At 48.9% G+C, this 20,495-nt stretch overlaps 1 protein-coding gene across 7 annotated transcripts in view; it reads right to left on the reverse strand.

Moving 5' to 3' along the window:
• Positions 1-622: 622 nt before the first annotated feature.
• The window catches only part of LOC129844123 (CREB3 regulatory factor-like), a 37,892-nt gene continuing 18,019 nt past the window's right edge, over positions 623-20,495 (reverse strand). For 6 of the 7 annotated variants that reach the window (XM_055912527.1, XM_055912524.1, XM_055912528.1 and 3 more), the window contains exons 4-9: positions 18,939-19,767; positions 14,469-14,648; positions 12,669-12,858; positions 12,483-12,556; positions 8,340-8,471; positions 623-5,327 (exon numbers count right to left, since the gene is read on the reverse strand). In XM_055912527.1, the coding sequence (XP_055768502.1) occupies positions 5,191-5,327; positions 8,340-8,471; positions 12,483-12,556; positions 12,669-12,858; positions 14,469-14,648; positions 18,939-19,767 (1,542 nt within the window). In that variant the 3' untranslated portion in view covers positions 623-5,190. Of the gene's footprint in view, positions 5,328-8,339; positions 8,472-8,554; positions 9,077-12,482; positions 12,557-12,668; positions 12,859-14,468; positions 14,649-18,938; positions 19,768-20,495 lie in introns of those variants that run through there. The other variant, XM_055912531.1, reaches the window with a different exon arrangement.

A 20,495-nucleotide genomic window follows, 5' to 3' on the forward strand; every position in this document is an offset into this window, starting at 1 on the left:
TGGCACCCTATAGGGGACAACTTCTGACCAGCGCTGAGTCCTATGGGCCCTGGTGAAAAGTTGTGCACTATATCTTGAACGGGGAGTCAGTTCGGATGCACCCAATCTGTGATCGGCCAGATGGCTGGTTTCTCCCCCCCCCCCCCCCCCCCCCAACTGTATGCCAGGTGGCAAATCGGGCTGAAGGTGGAGATCTGACTCGACTACTTTCCCCTGGCACCCCCCTCTATTCAAGGTAAAACATAAACAGTGTTCTGAGTAGCAGAGTGAGTGGGAGGAATGCTAGCTGAGCGTAGAGAGAGAGAGTGTTCTTGCCAAGACCTCGCCGCCACTCCCGTTCCATCAAAGTTAACCCAAAACACAACCCATGAAACGGTACATGAACAGGAAGAGAAAAAAACAAATCCAGTTAGTGTAGGCCTAAGTGGGAGGGAAAAACGACAGTTTGAGTTTGTTAAAGTTATTTCTACAGTTGTTGTTGTTGTTGCAGAAAGCAGCAGGAGGGCAGTGCTAGTGCTCCTGCCAGAGAAGAGATCGTGTGACTGTTCTGGCACGGTGTGTGTGTGTGTGGAGAAGAGAAGCCTCCCAGAGAGAGAAATATATAACCACAGTACAGTAACACTCACTCTCCACCATTTTACCAACACAGAGAGAGGCAGTCAACCAAGGCTTGAATTCCAATGTCAATACTACTCAGCTCGAAAGACATGATAGAAATGACTTTATCAGGACCAGATTACAACCAGTTCTGCTAATAAACTAGTTGTAATTATTATTTCAACCAGCTTTTGCCCACTGGGTACACAACACTATCTGCCCACTACATTGCTCCATAATACATGGTACAGTAGTATGCTAGTATGGACATTTGGAACACAATAAGTCCTAACTTAACTTTGAGTCGAATTTTCACTTAGTCATGTATTGAAATCAATGGGAAAATGTAACTTACGTGGTAGTTACTATTCACCCCTAAAAGAGATGATGATTATCATACTAGCCACTCTGAGCTCAAATCTCAACGGGTGTTTGTGGATTCATCATGATACACATTATGAGTAACGTAAAAAAACATTCAGAGCATTGTGTTGTTTTGGGCGATTTGGAAGAGGTCTGTCTCCTAGTAAAAGGACAGTGCCTCAACGTAATGTCAGACCTGACTGTCCATTTGGTCGTCCTCTCCAGTGTATCTTCTTTTAATCCAGCCACCATCTGTCTTTGGCATCGTGTTCCCTTACAGTGCTCCGGGCTGCGTTCAGGACTACCAAAATTACACGAAAACGTTCCAGATTGAAGCCTGATAAGGAGTTTTTCGGTTTTGTACTGGGTAATAACCATCCTGTGTCCTCTTGCTCTGTTTTAAACTTTTAAAAATGCTTCATTCCTTCTTTTCTCTCCTCCTTGAAAATCATATTAGTGATAATGTCAAGGAAGAGAACGATGTTTTTTTTAAAGTATTGAAACAGTGTTTCTAAGTATCTTCACACCTCAGTTTTGAGGACCATCACCGCAGCAGCAGCCGGTGCACCTGAGCGCCAAATAGTTTAAGGTAAATGACCCTTTAGCACGCTGGTGGGGCGTTCTAAAGGATGGAATTTCCATAGGTGAGAATGGAACGTTTTTATGGAACATTGGCTCTGGAACGCAGCCCGGTTTCTCAAGGTTGGTTCTCTTTGAAAAAACAGAACAGTATTGCTTAACATCGCCATGGTGATCTGTCACTCCCACCTCTGAAATTGTCCTGCCGTAAATTTATTTATTTCTTCTCTTGTTTGGTTGCTTTGACTGTGTACATCGTTAGGTAAATACCCACTGGGCACAGACGTCAATTCAACGCTGATTCAACCAGTCTGTGCCCAGTAGGTATGCTCATTACTAGGTTGTTTTGTTCAGGCATACTGTACTGTAGGTTATGTGGCTCATAGCTCTAGTAGGCACTTCAAACACAACATTTCCCTTTCAACGTTAAAGGCCCAGTGCAGACAAAAATTTGATTTCCTGTGTTTTACATATATTTCCACTGAACGGCACAGCAAGCGGTACCGGAGCGCCAAGTCTAGGTCCAAAAGGCTCCTTAACAGCTTCTTCCCCCAGCCATAAAGCTGCTGAACAAAGTATTTCACAGTAAGGTCTACACCTGTTGTATTCGGTGCATGTGGCAAATAACATTTGATTTGGTTAATATGTCAAAATTATGATAATGCACTTTTATTGTAAGTGCTGTTTGAAAATGTCAGCCTGTTTTGGTGGGATGGAGTTTTGGCCTGCCTGGTGACATCACCAGACGGCAAATTACTTAATAGACCAATAAGAAAGAGTTCCAACCCTCTCTGCCAATAACAGCTAGTTGTCAGTTTCCCTCCCCACTCAGACCACTCCCAGACAGTCTGTCCAAATTCTTGCTTGAGAAATTGCTCTTTGCTAAGAAGCTATCTTTGTTTTGTTTCTTTTTGACCATTTTAACTGGAAACAATCACAGTCAGGTACTTCATTTTCACCCAGAAATGATTTGATATTAAGATAAAATGGCTGCATTGGACCTTTAACACAGTTTCAACTTCAACACAACATTGATCTTTCAAGGTTAACACAACATTGCAAGGTTGTGTTAACCATTGCAAGGTTAACACAACATTGCTCTTTCAAGGTTAACACAACATTGCTCTTTCAAGGTTAACACCCTTTGCCCTTTTAACGTTGGCAAGATGTTCTGCCATGTTGTTGCTCAGGTGAGAAGTTACATTTCACCAGAGCACCGTATACTATAGTATACTGAACCAGAAACCATATTCACCATTTACAGACCCAGACAACAATAGTTTCTGTTGTTGAAAACCATGACCAAATACAACAAATAGGCTGTCAATCAATAATCCTGTGTAAAAAAAGGTGCAGATACATGACTCTTTAGAAGGTGTTTGGTTGTACCCACCGCAGTGCAAATAGGTTTTGTGACTGGCGTGACCAACGACACTCACGGGCCTTTAAAACACAATGTACTCTGGTCTGCATCACGTCGGACTTCTGCTACAAGACCGACCACCTTTGGCTTGGCCAACAAAGGCAGCACCATAGAGTTAGAAAGAGGGCTGTAGAAACAAAACCGATAGGCCCTCTTTCTAACTCTATGGGCAGAACAGAACTCAGACCCTCTCTAGTCGTTAAAAGACCATCCCCACTTTGTGGGAGCATGGCTTTGTGAGTAAACAAAACAACAAAACACAAACAACTTTAACGACAAATGTAACAAAAACGCTCCAGCACAATAGCTGTTGACTCTTGTTGCCTTTAAGAAAGGAAGGTGCACTACAGGTTCACATTAGGAGTCAGACGAAGCAGAAGGCGTGGAGAAGGCGTGGAGGACAGACGCATCCCTTTTCTGTTTATATTGAACACAAACACCCAGGCAGCGTTATGCTGTAGCGCTAAAGGCAGACCGATAGGAGCTTTGTCACTTCCATAGAGATGGGAAAAAGAGAACACCTAACTTAATGGGAAGTGTGCCCTCTATTCATCTCTATGGGCATGTCCTGTATACGCTAGCCTTACCCAACACTCCTCTCAGATTTAAATGTTAACAGTGATTTAATGAATGTCTGATTGACGTATCAAATCGACCTTTCAGGCAATAATACAGGTAGCAAAAGGCGTCCTTTTCATAAAGGATGTGTGAGGGTAATCATTAACACGATCAACGTTTTTTTTGTTAATCAATTCAACGCCATCTTCAGATTGATGATACAATGATTGGATAATGGCAGTAGTAGGAGTGAGAGGGTTAGGTAAGGGCTGATCACTTCAGCTTTCATTTCAGCTTTCATTTCAGTTCTTTGAAATGTCAGCTGTTCGTGTCATCTTTGGTCGGTTGGATTTAATAGCTACTTTTTTTTTTTAAGTTAATTTTTCTTCCTTCTAACTCTGTGACGAAAGCTCCACAAGTCTTAGCTGCTACAGTTGCTTTGATGTTTGGTGTTATCACAGTTCATCCTCTGTTCTCTGGTCGTTCTGAGAGAAGGAACTTGCATTTTCAGGGTCATGTTCATTAGGGCACCCAACAAAACGTTTTAAGATGTTTTGCAATGGAAAAAACAAACATTTGCGTTTCTTATTGGAGAAGTCCAGGTAATCTTCCCAGTTACGTTTGGTGCCTGATGAACAGGACCCAGGTGTTTCTCAAAGGGGAATAGACAGGATACAGCTACGAATCAAAGTGCTCATTTATGCCCTCTGTGGCAAGCACCAATTACGTTGCTCACTGGTCAAAAGAGGCTCATCCCACTGATCTTTACAAGCAGGGTCGATTCCAGGAGGGTGTAACCAAACCTGCCAAACGTTGCAGATAGCAATGTTGTGAATAGAGAGGACATTACTCCTTACTCTAGATGTCAGAGATGCACGTCTGTTCCATACAGTCCATTTCTATCTGAACCTTCCAAGGAACGTTGTGGCCTACTGAACATGACCCTCCCCCCCGTCCCTCCCACTTCTCTTCCTACCCTACCCTCATGCCAACCCCCTGCCAACTTCTCTATCATCTACAAACAGTGCAATGTCTATTCATATAGGCACAATGGGATACCAATACAGTTTACTGAAGAAGGGAAAGATTAAACCAACCCCACACATTCATACTACACACACACAGCCACAGATCAGCTGACTCACACACACCGTCAGCAGCTAGCCTGTGTTGGTAATTAGCTGAAGGTAAGAAGAGTGTGTTACAGAGCCCTACTGAAGAGACAGAAGGAAACAGAGCTGAAACAGAGGGGAGGGTTGAACTCAAACCTCAGTCTCTGTTGACCTGTAACCCCCACCTCCATCTGCTCCTCCCTCTCTTTCTCCATCCCCCTCCATCCCCCCCATCCCTTTCTCCATCCCCCTCCATCTCTTTCTCCATCCCCCTCCATCCCTTTCCCCATCCACCTATTCTCCAGATGACAGAGTGTAGTGGGGGACGGTAGGAGTGGGTGGCTGTGTCCGAGGGGTGTCGGAGGAGAGCTGGTGGTGTTGGTCAGTCCATTAGGCAGTTGTCTCCTCCTCTCCTGGTCCGGGGGGGGGGGGTCAGGGGTGATGTGGGGTACATTAGGCAGCTGTCTCCTTTCCTGGTCCAGTGGGGGTGATGGGGGTACATTAGGCAGCTGTCCCCTCTCCCGGTCCAGGGGGGGGTTATGGGTGATGACGGGTACATTAGACAGCTGTCTCCTCTCCTGGTCCAGAGGGGGTCTGTGTGTCTTTGCCCTTGGCCCCAGTCTTGGTCAGCCCCCCTCCACTCACCTCCAGGATTCTCTGGACAAACTCTTTGGTCCGTCCAGCAACTAGAGGACCTGAGAACACACAGATGTTGAAGTTAGAATAGAGATACTGTAGATACAGAAGAAGAGAAGAGATGGAGAGAGATGTCTTTTCCCCCTGTTGAACTCTCTGTGTCTTTACGCTTCTAATCTGGGTCTTTTTTTTCCTCTCTCCATCTTCCTCCCTCCCTTCCTTTTCTTCCGTCCCCTCCCTCCATCTACCTCTCTCCCCTCCCTCCATCTTTCTCCCTCCCTTCTTTTCCCTCTCTCCCCTCCCTCCATCTTCCTCCCTCCCTTCCTTTTCCTCCGTCCCCTCCCTCCCTTCCTTTCCCTCTGTCCTCTCCCTCCATCTACGTCTCTCTCCTCCCTTCATCTTCCTTTCCCTCCATCCCCTCCCTCCATCTTCCTCTCTCCCCTCCCTCCCTCCCTTCCTTTCCCTCCGTCCCCTCCCTCCATCTTCTTCCCTCCCTTCCTTTCCCTCTGTCCCCTCCCTCCATCTACCTCTCTCCCCTCCCTCCATCTTCCTCCCTCCCTTCCTTTCCCTCCGTCCCCTCCCTCCATCTACCTCTCTCCCCTCCCTCCATCTTCCTCCCTCCCTTCCTTTCCCTCCGTCCCCTCCCTCCATCTACCTCTCTCCCCTCCCTCCCTCCCTTCCTTTCCCTCTGTCCCCTCCCTCCATCTACCTCTCTCCCCTCCCTCCATCTTCCTCCCTCCCTTCCTTTCCCTCCATCTACCTCTCTCCCCTCCCTCCATCTTCCTTTCCCTCCATCCCCTCCCTCCATCTTCCTCCCTCCCTTCCTTTCCCTCCATCCCCTCCCTCCATATTCCTCCCTCCCTTCCTTTCCCTCTCTCCCCTCCCTCCATCTTCCTTTCCCTCCCTCCATCTTCCTCCCTCCCTTCCTTTCCCTCCATCTACCTCTCTCCCCTCCCTCCATCTTCCTTTCCCTCCATCCCCTCCCTCCATCTACCTCTCTCCCCTCCCTCCATCTTCTTCCCTCCCTTCCTTTCCCTCCGTCCCCTCCCTCCATCTCTCACCGCTGGATCCTTTAGTACAGGGATCATCAACTAGATTCAGCCACAGGCTGATATTTCTTGGGGCGGATGGTCAGGGGGCCGGAATATAATTACAAATAATTAGTAGACTGGAAATTGGCCACAAGAAGCCCAAACATATACATTATTGTCAAATGTTTTTTAGCACCTACTCATTCAAGGGTTTGTCTTTATTTTCTACATTGTAGAATAATAGTAAAGACATCAACACTATGAAATAACACATATGGAATCATGTAGTAACCAAAAAAAGTGTTAAACAAATCAAAATATATTTTGTATTTGAAATTCTTTAAATAGCCTGCTTTGCCTTGATGACAGCTTTGCACACTCTTGACATTCTCTCAACCAGCTTCATGAGGTAGTCACCAGGAATGCATTTCAAATAACAGGTGTACCTTCTTAAAAGTTAATATGTGGAATTTCATTCCTTCTTAATGCATTTGAGCCAATCAGTTGTGTTGTGACAAGGTAGGGTGGTATACAGAAGATAGCCCTATTTGGTAAAATTCCAAGTCCATATTATGGCAAGAACAGCTCAAATAAGGAAAGAGAAATGACAGTCCATCATTTCTTTAAGACATGAAGGTCAGTGAATCTGGAAAATGTCAAGAACTTTGAAAGTTTCTTCAAGTGCAGTCGCAAAAACCATCATGTGCTAAGATGACACTGGCTCTCATGAGGACTACCACAGGAAAGGAAGACCCAGAGTTACCAGCCTCAGAAATTGCAGCCCAGATAAATGATTCACAAAGTTCAAGTAACAGACACAACTCAACATCAACTGTTCAAGGGAGAAGGCCTTCGTGGTAGAATTGCTGCAATGAAACCACTACTAAAGGACACCAATAATAAGAAGAGACTTGCTTGGGCCAAAAAACACAAGCAATGGACATTAGACTGGTGGAAATCTGTCCTTTGGTGTGGAGTCCAAATTGGAGATTTTTGGTTCCAACCGCAGTGTCTTTGTGAGACGCGGTGTGGGTGAACGGATGATCTCTGCATGTGTATTTCCCACAGTAAAGCATGGAGGAGGAGGTGTTATGGTGTGGGGATGCTTTGCTGGTGACACTGTCTGATTTATTTAGAATTCAAGGCACACTTAACCAGCATGGCTACCACAGCATTCTGTAGAGATACGCCATCCCATCTGGTTTGGGTTTAGAGGGACTATCATTTGTTTTTCAACAAGACAATGACCCAAAACACCTCCTGGCTGTGTAAGGGCTATTTTACCAAGAAGGAGAGTGACAACCCCGGCCTCCACAATCCCTCGACCTAAACCAAATTGAGGTGGTTTGGGTTGAGTCGGAAGGCAGAGTGAAGGAAAAGCAGCCAACAAGTGCTCAGCGTATGTGGGAACTCCTTCAAGACTGTTGGAAAAGCATTCCAGGTGAAGCTGGTTGAGAGAATGCTAAGAGTGTGCAAAGCTGTCATCAAGGCAAAGGGTGGCTATTTTAAGAATGTTAAATATATTTTTGATTTGTTTAACACTTTTTTTGGTTACTACACGATTCCATATGTGTTATTTCATAGTTTGATGTCTTCAGTGTTATTCTGCAATGTAGAAAATAGTACACATAAAGAAACACCCTGGAATGAGTAGGTGTTCTGAAACTTTTGACCGGTAGTGTATAATATTTATCTAAAACATAATCATCTCACAAGCCTGGCTTACATTTCACAAATACCTCTCTATTATGCGTGGGAATACCATGGAACAGATTTCCAAAAACAAGAACACTTGGAGCTGATTGGCTGGTGTATTTACAGTCTTTTATGTCCAACAATAAAACATTTAAAAATGTTAAATATAATTTCCAGAAAATCTCCTCTCCCGCCCGCTCCCCCTCCCTCCCTCTCTCCCTCCCTCCCCCCACTCCCCCTTTCTCCCTCCCTCTCTCCCGCCCGCTCCCCCTTTCTCCCTCCCCCTCTCTCCCCCCTCCCCCTCTCTCCCTCCCTCCTCCCGCTCCCCCTACCCCTCCCTCTCACCGCTGGACTCTTTCAGTATGTCCTCCAGTCTCTGGGTCATCCCTCGTTCATCTTTGTCCACCTCCTCTCCGCTGCGCTCCACCCGCTGACCAATCACCTCCTTGATCCTCAGCAACGCCCCCAAAAGGTTCTCTACACACACACACACACACACACACACACACACACACACACACACACACACACACACACACACACACACACACACACACACACACACACACACACACACACACACACACACACACACACACACACACACACACGGGATAAACAACATCAACATCTGTTGAAGTAGCAGTATACTGTTCAGTTCATAGTATAATGAAATCAATGTGCTCTATTTGAATGTGCTTCAGTTGGCAGGCAGAAGATGGATAATGTAGCATGATGTACTACAGTTCCCATAATGCTCTCTGTCTCCTTAATATAGATAATAATCTCCCTGTCGGGGACACAGCCCACCCCTCCTCTCTTTCTATTCACACACATCCTTCATCCTTCGCTCCAGATTTCCTTCTATTGCCTCCGAAGGACAGGCTCTCTGGGAGACGCTAAACACACAGACACACACACACACACACACACACACACACACACACACACACACACACACACACACACACACACACACACACACACACACACACATTACTTTGTAGAGTAATGGAGGTCAGGCTGTCCAGAGTTGGCAGGTGTCCCAGCTCCAGTCATTTTGAAGTGAACTCCCCAGTCCACTGCTTATACACATGGAAACATGAGGCTTGTATACACATATAAAACGAGAGAAAGGGAGGAAGAGAGAGGGGAGTGTGTGTGTTTATGGGGTGGTGGGGGTGAGAGAGAGAGCAAGGGAGAGAGGGAGGAAATGAAGAGAGGGAGCAAATGAGGTGAAACTCCTGCCTAGCCTCCAGCTCCTAGACCTCTGTTAGTCCCCTTCCTTCCCTCCATCCGTCACTAAGGCCCAATCACAAGCCCCCGCCCGTTCAGGCAGCGGAATGTTGGCCCGCCTTCTGGAATGTTTGGAATTCCTGCAACAAAAGGGCTGTTGGGAAGATTCCAACAGGTTAACCCGGGGTTGCCAGGTTTGACTAGGGAAGCGGAGGGGGAGATTTGACTGGGGGAGAGGAGTGGGAGATTTGACTGGGGGAGAGGATGGAGAGCAGAGGGAGGTTGTCAGGTTTGGATGGGACTGGGTAGGGGAGGGAGGTGGGGAAGTTGCCAGGTTTGGGCAGAGGAAAGGGGAGAAGAGGGTTGCCAGGTTTGGCTTGGGGGAGGGTAGGGTTGCTAGGTTTATCTGGAGAGGGAAAGGAGGGTTAGGTCCAACTAGGGAAAGAGGGAGGGTTACACTGCAGCTCCACTATAGGCGTTGTGTTGCCATCAGTCACTTCAATGTGACGTTCTACCTGATACACAGAGTGTGTTGTTTTACAGAGGAGAGGAGCAGAGGGGAAGAGTGTGTTGTTTTACAGAGGAGAGGAGCAGAGGGGAAGAGCGTGTTGTTTTACAGAGGAGAGGAGTAGAGGGGAAGAGCGTGTTGTTTTACAGAGGAGCAGAGGGGAAGAGCGTGTTGTTTTACAGAGGAGCAGAGGGGAAGAGCGTGTTGTTTTACAGAGGAGAGGAGCAGAGGGGAAGAGCGTGTTGTTTTACAGAGGAGTAGAGGGGAAGAGCGTGTTGTTTTACAGAGGAGCAGAGGGGAAGAGCGTGTTGTTTTACAGAGGAGAGGAGTAGAGGGGAAGAGCGTGTTGTTTTACAGAGGAGCAGAGGGGAAGAGCGCGTTGTTTTACAGAGGAGAGGAGCAGAGGGGAAGAGCGTCTTTGTTCCATTTCCCCTACTGTGCTGTACCATAGAAACCATTATGCGGATGTACAATACAGATGTAGGATCTTCATTTGATCAGTCTTTTGTTGCTGAGAATTTTCATGCACAGCAGGAAATGAAAACTTGTAGTGTATTCAAGGTTTAAAAAGGCCTCTAAAGTTAGTAAATTCCACTTTAAAATGTCAGACTTATTTTGCCCTAATGTAAAATGTATCAACCCCTACAAGAACTTATAATAATTCAAATTTCCTGTTGTTGCAGGATTATTTTCCCACTGTAGCAAAGTCAAAATTAAAATCCTACATCTGTAGCTTCCCAATGGGCACACCACGTCATTTCAACGTGGAAATGTGGGTAATATTTGGTTGAGACTAGGGGTGAAAATAAGGCAGTACGGCATCCCGGCAAAACAAATAGCGGGGTGCTCCATATCGGTGAAACATGAGTCTATCAGCAGAATGAAAACTGAACGTCTAGAAAACGGTAGGATATTACACCGTTATTTATCATTACTGCATGTCAGATGCATGAAACATTAACAAATGGACCTGAAAACGGGTGGTATGGCCTACGCTCCAAAATGCGATGTGGGTCGACGAGAACACTGACATTTTGCCACGGCAGAGATGAGTGGCCGAAACGCCCGCGGACAGCAGTGGACACATTCATTCTGGCAAATGTCATTACATTTTTGTTGGTGTTTTGTGTAACAGACGTCTCTTTCCATTCACCACTGCTGGGAGGCTGCTAATATGTTGCGGCTGCTAATATGTTGCGGGTGGTAATATGTTGCGGGTGGTAATATGTTGCGGGTAGCCGAGTAAAGGAGACCTTTCAAGTGATTGTTTTACGAGCGCTTGCACACGTAGGAGGTCCCGTACTGGGAAGAAATGGATTCTACTTTCACCCCTGGTTGAGATGTTGTTCAATCAGATTTCAACCTTTACTTTCCCACTCAAAAAGACAGCCAGAAGTAGTGGAAATCCCAGTGTTCTCACTATGCTTTCATCCGCCTGGAAGCCAAATTCCAATGGAAAAACAACGTCCGATTTCTGGGTCAGATCTCATCTAAATGTGTTTCACTGCACTTTCAACCATTTAAACGCACAACAAAGTTCAAATGGGAACACGATGGCAGATATGAACGTGTCATCACTGTGCCTCAGCTAACAGCACAACCAAATGACCTGGATTACAGTTGAGATGACATTAAAGTACATGGTGCAAGTGACCAACACTGTCTGAGATTCTGTTCAGATTATTATAGCAACTGTGAACATCTCCACAGACCTGCACGCTTTCTATGATGCCATAAGAAGACATGTATAGTTACTGTAGGCCTCAACATGTGGCCATGGGTGTGTTACTCCTTTTAAGGCTGAATAAATACTGATACATTAGTTTGTCAGACAGCCTTAACTTTAGGCTGTTTACTGTCTTACAGAACTAGTATTGAATTGTAATAACGCAGCCAAATATCAGCTTATACAAGGATATCGAATGCTTGGATAGTTTCATCTGAGCCACTGGCTTAAAAACACCTTCATTTTGGGATTAGTTGGACATGTGAATCCAACATAATATTTGTTAACTTGTCGATAAGTTAGAAGGTTGTTGTAAAAGTGATATTGAAATGTGTTGAGATGTAGATTTTCTGGCTTTAATTCCAGTTTGTCTACAAATTAACCATTTATGTGTTGGATTCACGTCTCAATCTCAACCAAGAATCAAAGTTAACGAATAGGGATAAATCTAATCAAACTTGATGTAAAGTTCATTCTTTAACTTTCTTTAACTTTAGATTTTTGGTTGAGATGGAGACGCGAATCCAACATATTAATGATTAACTTGGAGATAAAATGTGAAATCAAACAAAGCTTGAATTGTCTATGTTTAGTTGAACCCTAGGTTGAATTGAAACAATAGCTGTTGTTGACTTTGCAAATGCTGTATAGGCCTTAATCATCTCATTGATGATACTTTTCATTTCATTTGATCTGTTAAACCTACCCTTTGGAATGTACTTAGTTATTAAGAGCTCTCTCAATAATCATTCTCACGATAGCACATTGGTAGTAGTCAGTGACAAGGTTTCGATAGGGGAAGGAAAGGGAAAGGAGGCCTTGGTTGCCAGGTTTGGTAGAGGAAGGAAAGGGAGAGGAGGGTTAGGGTTGCCAGGTTTGGTAGGGGAAGGAAAGGGAGAGGAGGGGTAGGGTTGCCAGGTTTGGTAGAGGAAGGAAAGGGAGAGGAGGGGTAGGGTTGCCAGGTTTGGTAGAGGAAGGAAAGGGAGAGCAGGGTTAGGGTTGCCATGTTGGTACTAACCGTACTCCTGGTTGAGTCCCCACAGCTTGATCTTGTTGGCTTCGTGTTGCGCTTTCTTCTTCAACCGACAGGCCCTGTGAACACACAAGTAGTGTCAGGACACACTCCATCAGATAGATAGAAAGATAGAGATGGAGCTGTTCTGTGGGCCTAACAACAAATAAACTTCTCTTCCTCCCTCTGTACCTGGAAGCTAGTTTGTTCTTCTCTTTGCGGGAGCGTGCCCTGGCCACAACAGGCAGGTCGTTAACAGGACCCATCCCATCTATGGTGGCGTTGAGTTTCTGCAGCTGTTCGCCGATGTTTGTGAGCTTCACGGGGTTAGGGGTCAGGTCGCTGGCGTCCGTCTTCCTCGCTTTACGCCTTCCCTTCTTTCCTGAGGAGAGAGGGATGAGTTACAAACCAGCTGTGGAGCACTAAGCACTCAGAATAAGTTCATTATAACGACCAGAGGAAGAAGAAGTGACGAGGTAGGGTGCCTACCCACTCTAGATAGTGTACTAGGTAGTTTACAAGATGTGTGCTAAGTAGTTCTAGTGTGCTTACCCTCTCTGCGGTATAGGGTACTAGGTAGGGTGCTAGTGTGCTTACCCTCTCTGCGGTATAGGGTACTAGGTAGGGTGCTAGTGTGCTTACCCTCTCTGCGGTATAGGGTACTAGGTAGGGTGCTAGTGTGCTTACCCTCTCTGCGGTATAGGGTACTAGGTAGGGTGCTAGTGTGCTTACCCTCTCTGCGGTATAGGGTACTAGGTAGGGTGCTAGTGTGCTTACCCTCTCTGCGGTATAGGGTACTAGGTAGGGTGCTAGTGTGCTTACCCTCTCTGCGGTATAGGGTACTAGGTAGGGTGCTAGTGTGCTTACCCTCTCTGCGGTATAGGGTACTAGGTAGGGTGCTAGTGTGCTTACCCTCTCTGCGGTATAGGGTACTAGGTAGGGTGCTAGTGTGCTTACCCTCTCTGCGGTATAGGGTACTAGGTAGGGTGCTAGTGTGCTTACCCTCTCTGCGGTATAGGGTACTAGGTAGGGTGCTAGTGTGCTTACCCTCTCTGCGGTATAGGGTACTAGGTAGGGTGCTAGTGTGCTTACCCTCTCTGCGGTATAGGGTACTAGGTAGGGTGCTAGTGTGCTTACCCTCTCTGCGGTATAGGGTACTAGGTAGGGTGCTAGTGTGCTTACCCTCTCTGCGGTATAGGGTACTAGGTAGGGTGCTAGTGTGCTTACCCTCTCTGCGGTATAGGGTACTAGGTAGGGTGCTAGTGTGCTTACCCTCTCTGCGGTATAGGGTACTAGGTAGGGTGCTAGTGTGCTTACCCTCTCTGCGGTATAGGGTACTAGGTAGGGTGCTAGTGTGCTTACCCTCTCTGCGGTATAGGGTACTAGGTAGGGTGCTAGTGTGCTTACCCTCTCTGCGGTATAGGGTACTAGGTAGGGTGCTAGTGTGCTTACCCTCTCTGCGGTATAGGGTACTAGGTAGGGTGCTAGTGTGCTTACCCTCTCTGCGGTATAGGGTACTAGGTAGGGTGCTAGTGTGCTTACCCTCTCTGCGGTATAGGGTACTAGGTAGGGTGCTAGTGTGCTTACCCTCTCTGCGGTATAGGGTACTAGGTAGGGTGCTAGTGTGCTTACCCTCTCTGCGGTATAGGGTACTAGGTAGGGTGCTAGTGTGCTTACCCTCTCTGCGGTATAGGGTACTAGGTAGGGTGCTAGTGTGCTTACCCTCTCTGCGGTATAGGGTACTAGGTAGGGTGCTAGTGTGCTTACCCTCTCTGCGGTATAGGGTACTGGGTAGGGTGCTAGTGTGCTTACCCTCTCTGCGGTATAGGGTACTGGGTAGGGTGCTAGTGTGCTTACCCTCTCTGCGGTATAGGGTACTAGGTAGGGTGCTAGTGTGCTTACCCTCTCTGCGGTATAGGGTACTAGGTAGGGTGCTAGTGTGCTTACCCTCTCTGCGGTATAGGGTACTAGGTAGGGTGCTAGTGTGCTTACCCTCTCTGCGGTATAGGGTACTAGGTAGGGTGCTAGAGCTCCAGGAGAGGGACCATCGGACCTCCCCTCCCGTCTTCTTCTGTCTCCCAGAGTCCCGTGCGTGAGCGTGGCGGTACTCCCAGAAACACCTTCTCTTCTGGGGCCGTTCCCCTGGACCACACCCCCGCTCTGGTTCCACCTCTGGAGGGACAGGGACGTCAGAGATGATACACACAGACACACACACACACACAGCCCCACCGAATAGAAGAATATGTTAACACACAACTAAATGCTCCTCTATATAAAAAATCACACAAACAAATAAGAAGATCCTCATATGCAGCAGGTTCTTTCCCAATCCACTCCAGGGATCTCAACATTCCTCCAGTCAGCTCTCATGTCCCTGTTCCCTGTAAACTGGGCTTCACACCCTGGCTTTCAACTAGAGGCTGTCTGACTCAGACAGAGCCCTCACTGCTTGGTTATGTAGCTAGTGGTGTAACGGTGGTGTGTGTGTGTGTGGGGGGGGGGGGGGACCAGGGCCATCCAGTCTGTCTCAACCACCTTGACTTACAGAGGGAATAACACAGCCAGACACACACCACCGGACAAATACACACACACACACACACACACACACACACACACACACACACACACACACACACACACACACACACACACACACACACACACACACACACACACACACACACACACACACACACACACACACACACCACAGAGCACGCACACACACCGCTCACTCTCGCGCTCACATACACAGCCAGACCAGTGGAGGCTGCTGGGGAGGACGGCTCATAATAATGTCTGGAACGGAGCAAATGGAATGTTATCAAACACCTGGAAACCATGTTTGATCTGTGGGATACTATTCCACTGATTCTGCTTTTACCATCAGTCTGTCCTCCCCAATTAAGGTGCCACCAACCTCCTGTGAGCCAGACACACACACTCCGCCAGACACACACACACACACACACACACACACACACACACACACACACACACACACACACACACACACACACACACACACACACACTGAGAGACTAGTCATCACCTCCACCCTACCTGACACCCTAGACCCACTCCAAATTGTTTACCGCCCCAATAGGTCCACAGACGACGCAATCGCAATCACACTGCACACTGCCCTAACCCATCTGGACAAGAGGAATACCTATGTGAGAATGCTGTTCATCGACTACAGCTCAGCATTTAACACCATAGTACCCTCCAAACTCATCATCAAGTTCGAGACCCTGGGTCACGACTAGAGGTCGACCGATTAATTAGGGCCGATTACAAGTTTTCATAACAATCAGAATTTTTAAATATATTTTTTTACACCTTTATTTAACTAGGCAAGTCAGTTAAGAACACATTATTATTTTCAATGACGGCCTAGGAACAGTGCCTTGTTCAGGGGCAGAACGACAGATTTTTACCTTGTCAGCTCGGAGATTCGTTTTGCAACCTTCCGGTTACTAGTCCAACGCTCTAACCACCTGCCTTACATTGCACTCCACGAGGAGCCGGCATGGCTGACTACCTGTTACACGAGGGCAGCAAGAAGCCAAGGTAAGTTGCTAGCTAGCATTAAACTTACAAAAAACAATCAATCTTCACATAATCACTAGTTAACTACACATGGTTGATGATATCACTAGTGTATCTAGCGTGTCCTGCGTTGCATATAAGCGATGCGGTGCCTGTTAATTTCTCATCGAATCACAGCCTACTTCGCCAAACGGGGGATGATTTAGCACCAAACCTAACCATAAATATCAATGCCTTTCTTTAAAATCAATACACAAGTATATATTTTTAAACCTGCACATTTAGTTAATCTTGCCTGCTAACATGAATTTCTTATAATTAGGGAAATTGTGTCACTTCTCTTGCGTTCCGAGCAAGCAGGCAGGGTATACGCAGCAGTTTGGGCCGCCTGGCTCGTTGCGAACTGTGTGAAGTCCATTTATTCCTAACAAAGACCGTAATTCATTTGACAGAATTAAACATATTTATGACATAACATTGAAGGTTGTACAATGTACCGGGTAATATTTAGACTTAGGGATGCCACCCGTTAGATAAAATACGTAACGGTTCCGTATTTCACTGAAAGAATAAACGTTTTGTTTTCGAAATGCTAGTTTCAGGATTTGACCATATTAATGACCAAAGGCTCGTATTTCTGTGTGTTATTATGTACACACCCTCCGCCAGACCAACACACACACACACCCTCCGCCAGACCAACACACACACACACCCTCCGCCAGACCAACACACACACACCCTCCGCCAGACCAACACACACACACACCCTCCGCCAGACCAACACACACACACACCCTCCGCCAGACCAACACACACACACACACCCTCCGCCAGACCAACACACACACACACACCCTCCGCCAGACCAACACACACACACACACCCTCCGCCAGACCAACACACACACACACACCCTCCGCCAGACCAACACACACACACACCCTCCGCCAGACCAACACACACACACACCCTCCGCCAGACCAACACACACACACACCCTCCGCCAGACCAACACACACACACACCCTCCGCCAGACCAACACACACACACACCCTCCGCCAGACCAACACACACACACACACCCTCCGCCAGACCAACACACACACACACACCCTCCGCCAGACCAACACACACACACACACCCTCCGCCAGACCAACACACACACACACACCCTCCGCCAGACCAACACACACACACACCCTCCGCCAGACCAACACACACACACACCCTCCGCCAGACCAACACACACACACACCCTCCGCCAGACCAACACACACACACACCCTCCGCCAGACCAACACACACACACACCCTCCGCCAGACCAACACACACACACACCCTCCGCCAGACCAACACACACACACACCCTCCGCCAGACCAACACACACACACACCCTCCGCCAGACCAACACACACACACACCCTCCGCCAGACCAACACACACACACACCCTCCGCCAGACCAACACACACACACACCCTCCGCCAGACCAACACACACACACACCCTCCGCCAGACCAACACACACACACACCCTCCGCCAGACCAACACACACACACACCCTCCGCCAGACCAACACACACACACACCCTCCGCCAGACCAACACACACACACACCCTCCGCCAGACCAACACACACACACACCCTCCGCCAGACCAACACACACACACACCCTCCGCCAGACCAACACACACACACACCCTCCGCCAGACCAACACACACACACACCCTCCGCCAGACCAACACACACACACACCCTCCGCCAGACCAACACACACACACACCCTCCGCCAGACCAACACACACACACACCCTCCGCCAGACCAACACACACACACACCCTCCGCCAGACCAACACACACACACACCCTCCGCCAGACCAACACACACACACACACCCTCCGCCAGACCAACACACACACACACCCTCCGCCAGACCAACACACACACACACCCTCCGCCAGACCAACACACACACACACCCTCCGCCAGACAAACACACACACCCTCCGCCAGACAAACACACACACCCTCCGCCAGACACACACACACTCCGCCAGACACACACACACACACACACACACACACACACACACACACACACACACACCCTCCGCCAGACAAACACACAAACACACACACTCTGCCAGACAAACACACACACTCCACCAGACAAATACACACACACACACCACCAGACCAACACACAGACACCGCCAGACAAATACACACACACACACACCGCCAGACAAACACACACACACCGCCAGACAAACACACACACACCGCCAGACAAACACACACACCGCCAGACAAACACACACACACACACACACACACTCCGCCAGACAAACACACACACACTCCGCCAGACAAACACACACACACTCCACCAGACAAACACACACTCCGCCAGACAAACACACACACACTCCGCCAGACAAACACACACACACTCCACCAGACAAACACACACTCCGCCAGACAAACACACACACACACTCCGCCAGACAAACACACACACACTCCACCAGACAAACACACACTCCGCCAGACAAACACACACACACACTCCGCCAGACAAACACACACACACACTCGGCCAGACAAACACACACACCATACAACAATAGGAGTGTGACAATAGACACCAAAACAAGGCAGAGTGATGTTTCATGAACACATATCAGTCACTCTGTCTTGTCTGATATCAAATGGCTGAGATTGGCTCAACCAAAACTTTTCAAATTTGCAGGAATGACAGAAGATACGCAGAAGAAAATAGAGTAGAAAAAGTGACATAGCTATGACTAAATAGGTCATATCAAAGCTCTGAGACATTCCAGATCACATCATAAACTCCAGAACCCCAGAACTCCAGAATCCAGAACTCACCAAATTCTGTTTCTGACGAGCTGGACAGTTCTGCTTCCACCGCAGTCTCATCCCCTGCTCCGTCCTCCCCTTCCTCCTCCTCCTCTTCCTCCTCCACCAATACCTCTTCTTGCTCTTCCCTCTCCTCCTCCTCCTCCTCCCTCTCTCCCTCTTCCTGCCCCTCTACTTCTGTCTCTGTCTCAGAGCTGGGGCTGGAGGGCGAGGGTCTATCCCCCCCCTGGGTCAGAGAGTAGTTGTGTTCCAACACTGACACCCCCGGAAGAATCCCAGACGTCTCCGTCACTGCGGCAACGGCTTCCGCCGCTGCCAACACAGCTGCGGCAACCTCCTCCTCTGCCACCTGGTACACCTCCACCGTAGGAACCCTCATCCCCCCATCCTGTCCTCCTTTTTCTGTCACCCTTTCCATCGCCATGGTAACATCAAGTCCCACCTCCTCTCTGACCACCCTGCCTCTCTGGGCGTGGCCTAGACAGGGGTCGGGGGTCATCGTGATGCCGTTTCCGTGGAGATGTGTTACCATCATCGTGGTTACATGTGATGTCTGCTGCTGAGCTATGGCCTGTGCCTTCCTCTTCCTCCTCTCCTCCTCCTCCTCCTCTTCCTCCCGGGTCCCGCTCCAACGGCCCATCAGCACGGCGTCCTCGGTGCTCGCTAGCTCCCCCCCAAGGCCCAGCTTGGTGTACCGCGTGATGTCATCCAGCGCCGACACGTCCCAGCGCTCCACGTGCAGCTCCTCGCCGAAGCCCCCGTCGTCCACCAGGTCGCTTAGCAACTCGAAGGGCCGTTTCCGCGGCGTCGCTGGAGAGCCCAGCATCAGGAGCACGCTCTGAGGTAAGTAGGGAGGGAGGTAAGGAGAGGGGTGGGGAGGAGGGAGGGAGGGAGGGAGGGAGGGAGGGAGGGAGGGAGGGAGGGAGGGAGGGAGAGAGGGAGGGGTGGGGAGGAGGGAGGTAAGGAGAGGGGTGGGGAGGAGGGAGGTAAGGAGAGGGGTGGGGAGGAGGGAGGTAAGGAGAGGGGTGGGGAGGGAGGGAGGTAAGGAGAGGGGTGGGGAGGGAGGTATGGAGAGGGGTGGGGAGGAGGGGAGGGAGGTAAGGAGAGGGGTGGGGAGGGAGGGAGGTAAGGAGAGGGGTGGGGAGGGAGGGAGAGAGGTAAGGAGAGTGGTGGGGAGGGAGGTACGGAGAGGGGTGGGGAGGAGGGGAGGGAGGGGTGGGGAGGAGGGAGGTAAGGAGAGGGGTGGGGAGGGAGGGAGGTAAGGAGAGGGGTGGGGAGGGAGGGAGGGAGGGAGAGGGGGTGGGGAGGGAGGGAGGGAGAGGAGTGGGGTGGGGAGGGAGGGAGGTAAGGAGAGTGGTGGGGAGGGAGGTACGGAGAGGGGTGGGGAGGAGGGGAGGGAGGTAAGGAGAGGGGTGGGTAGGGAGGGAGGTAAGGAGAGTGGTGGGGAGGGAGGTACGGAGAGAGGTGGGGAGGAGGGGAGGGAGGTAAGGAGAGGGGTGGGGAGGGAGGGAGGTAAGGAGAGTGGTGGGGAGGGAGGTACGGAGAGGGGTGGGGAGGAGGGAGGTA

This window comes from Salvelinus fontinalis, unplaced genomic scaffold (genome assembly GCF_029448725.1).
Source record: "Salvelinus fontinalis isolate EN_2023a unplaced genomic scaffold, ASM2944872v1 scaffold_0176, whole genome shotgun sequence".
In the NCBI taxonomy this organism is placed as follows: Eukaryota; Metazoa; Chordata; class Actinopteri; order Salmoniformes; family Salmonidae; genus Salvelinus; species Salvelinus fontinalis.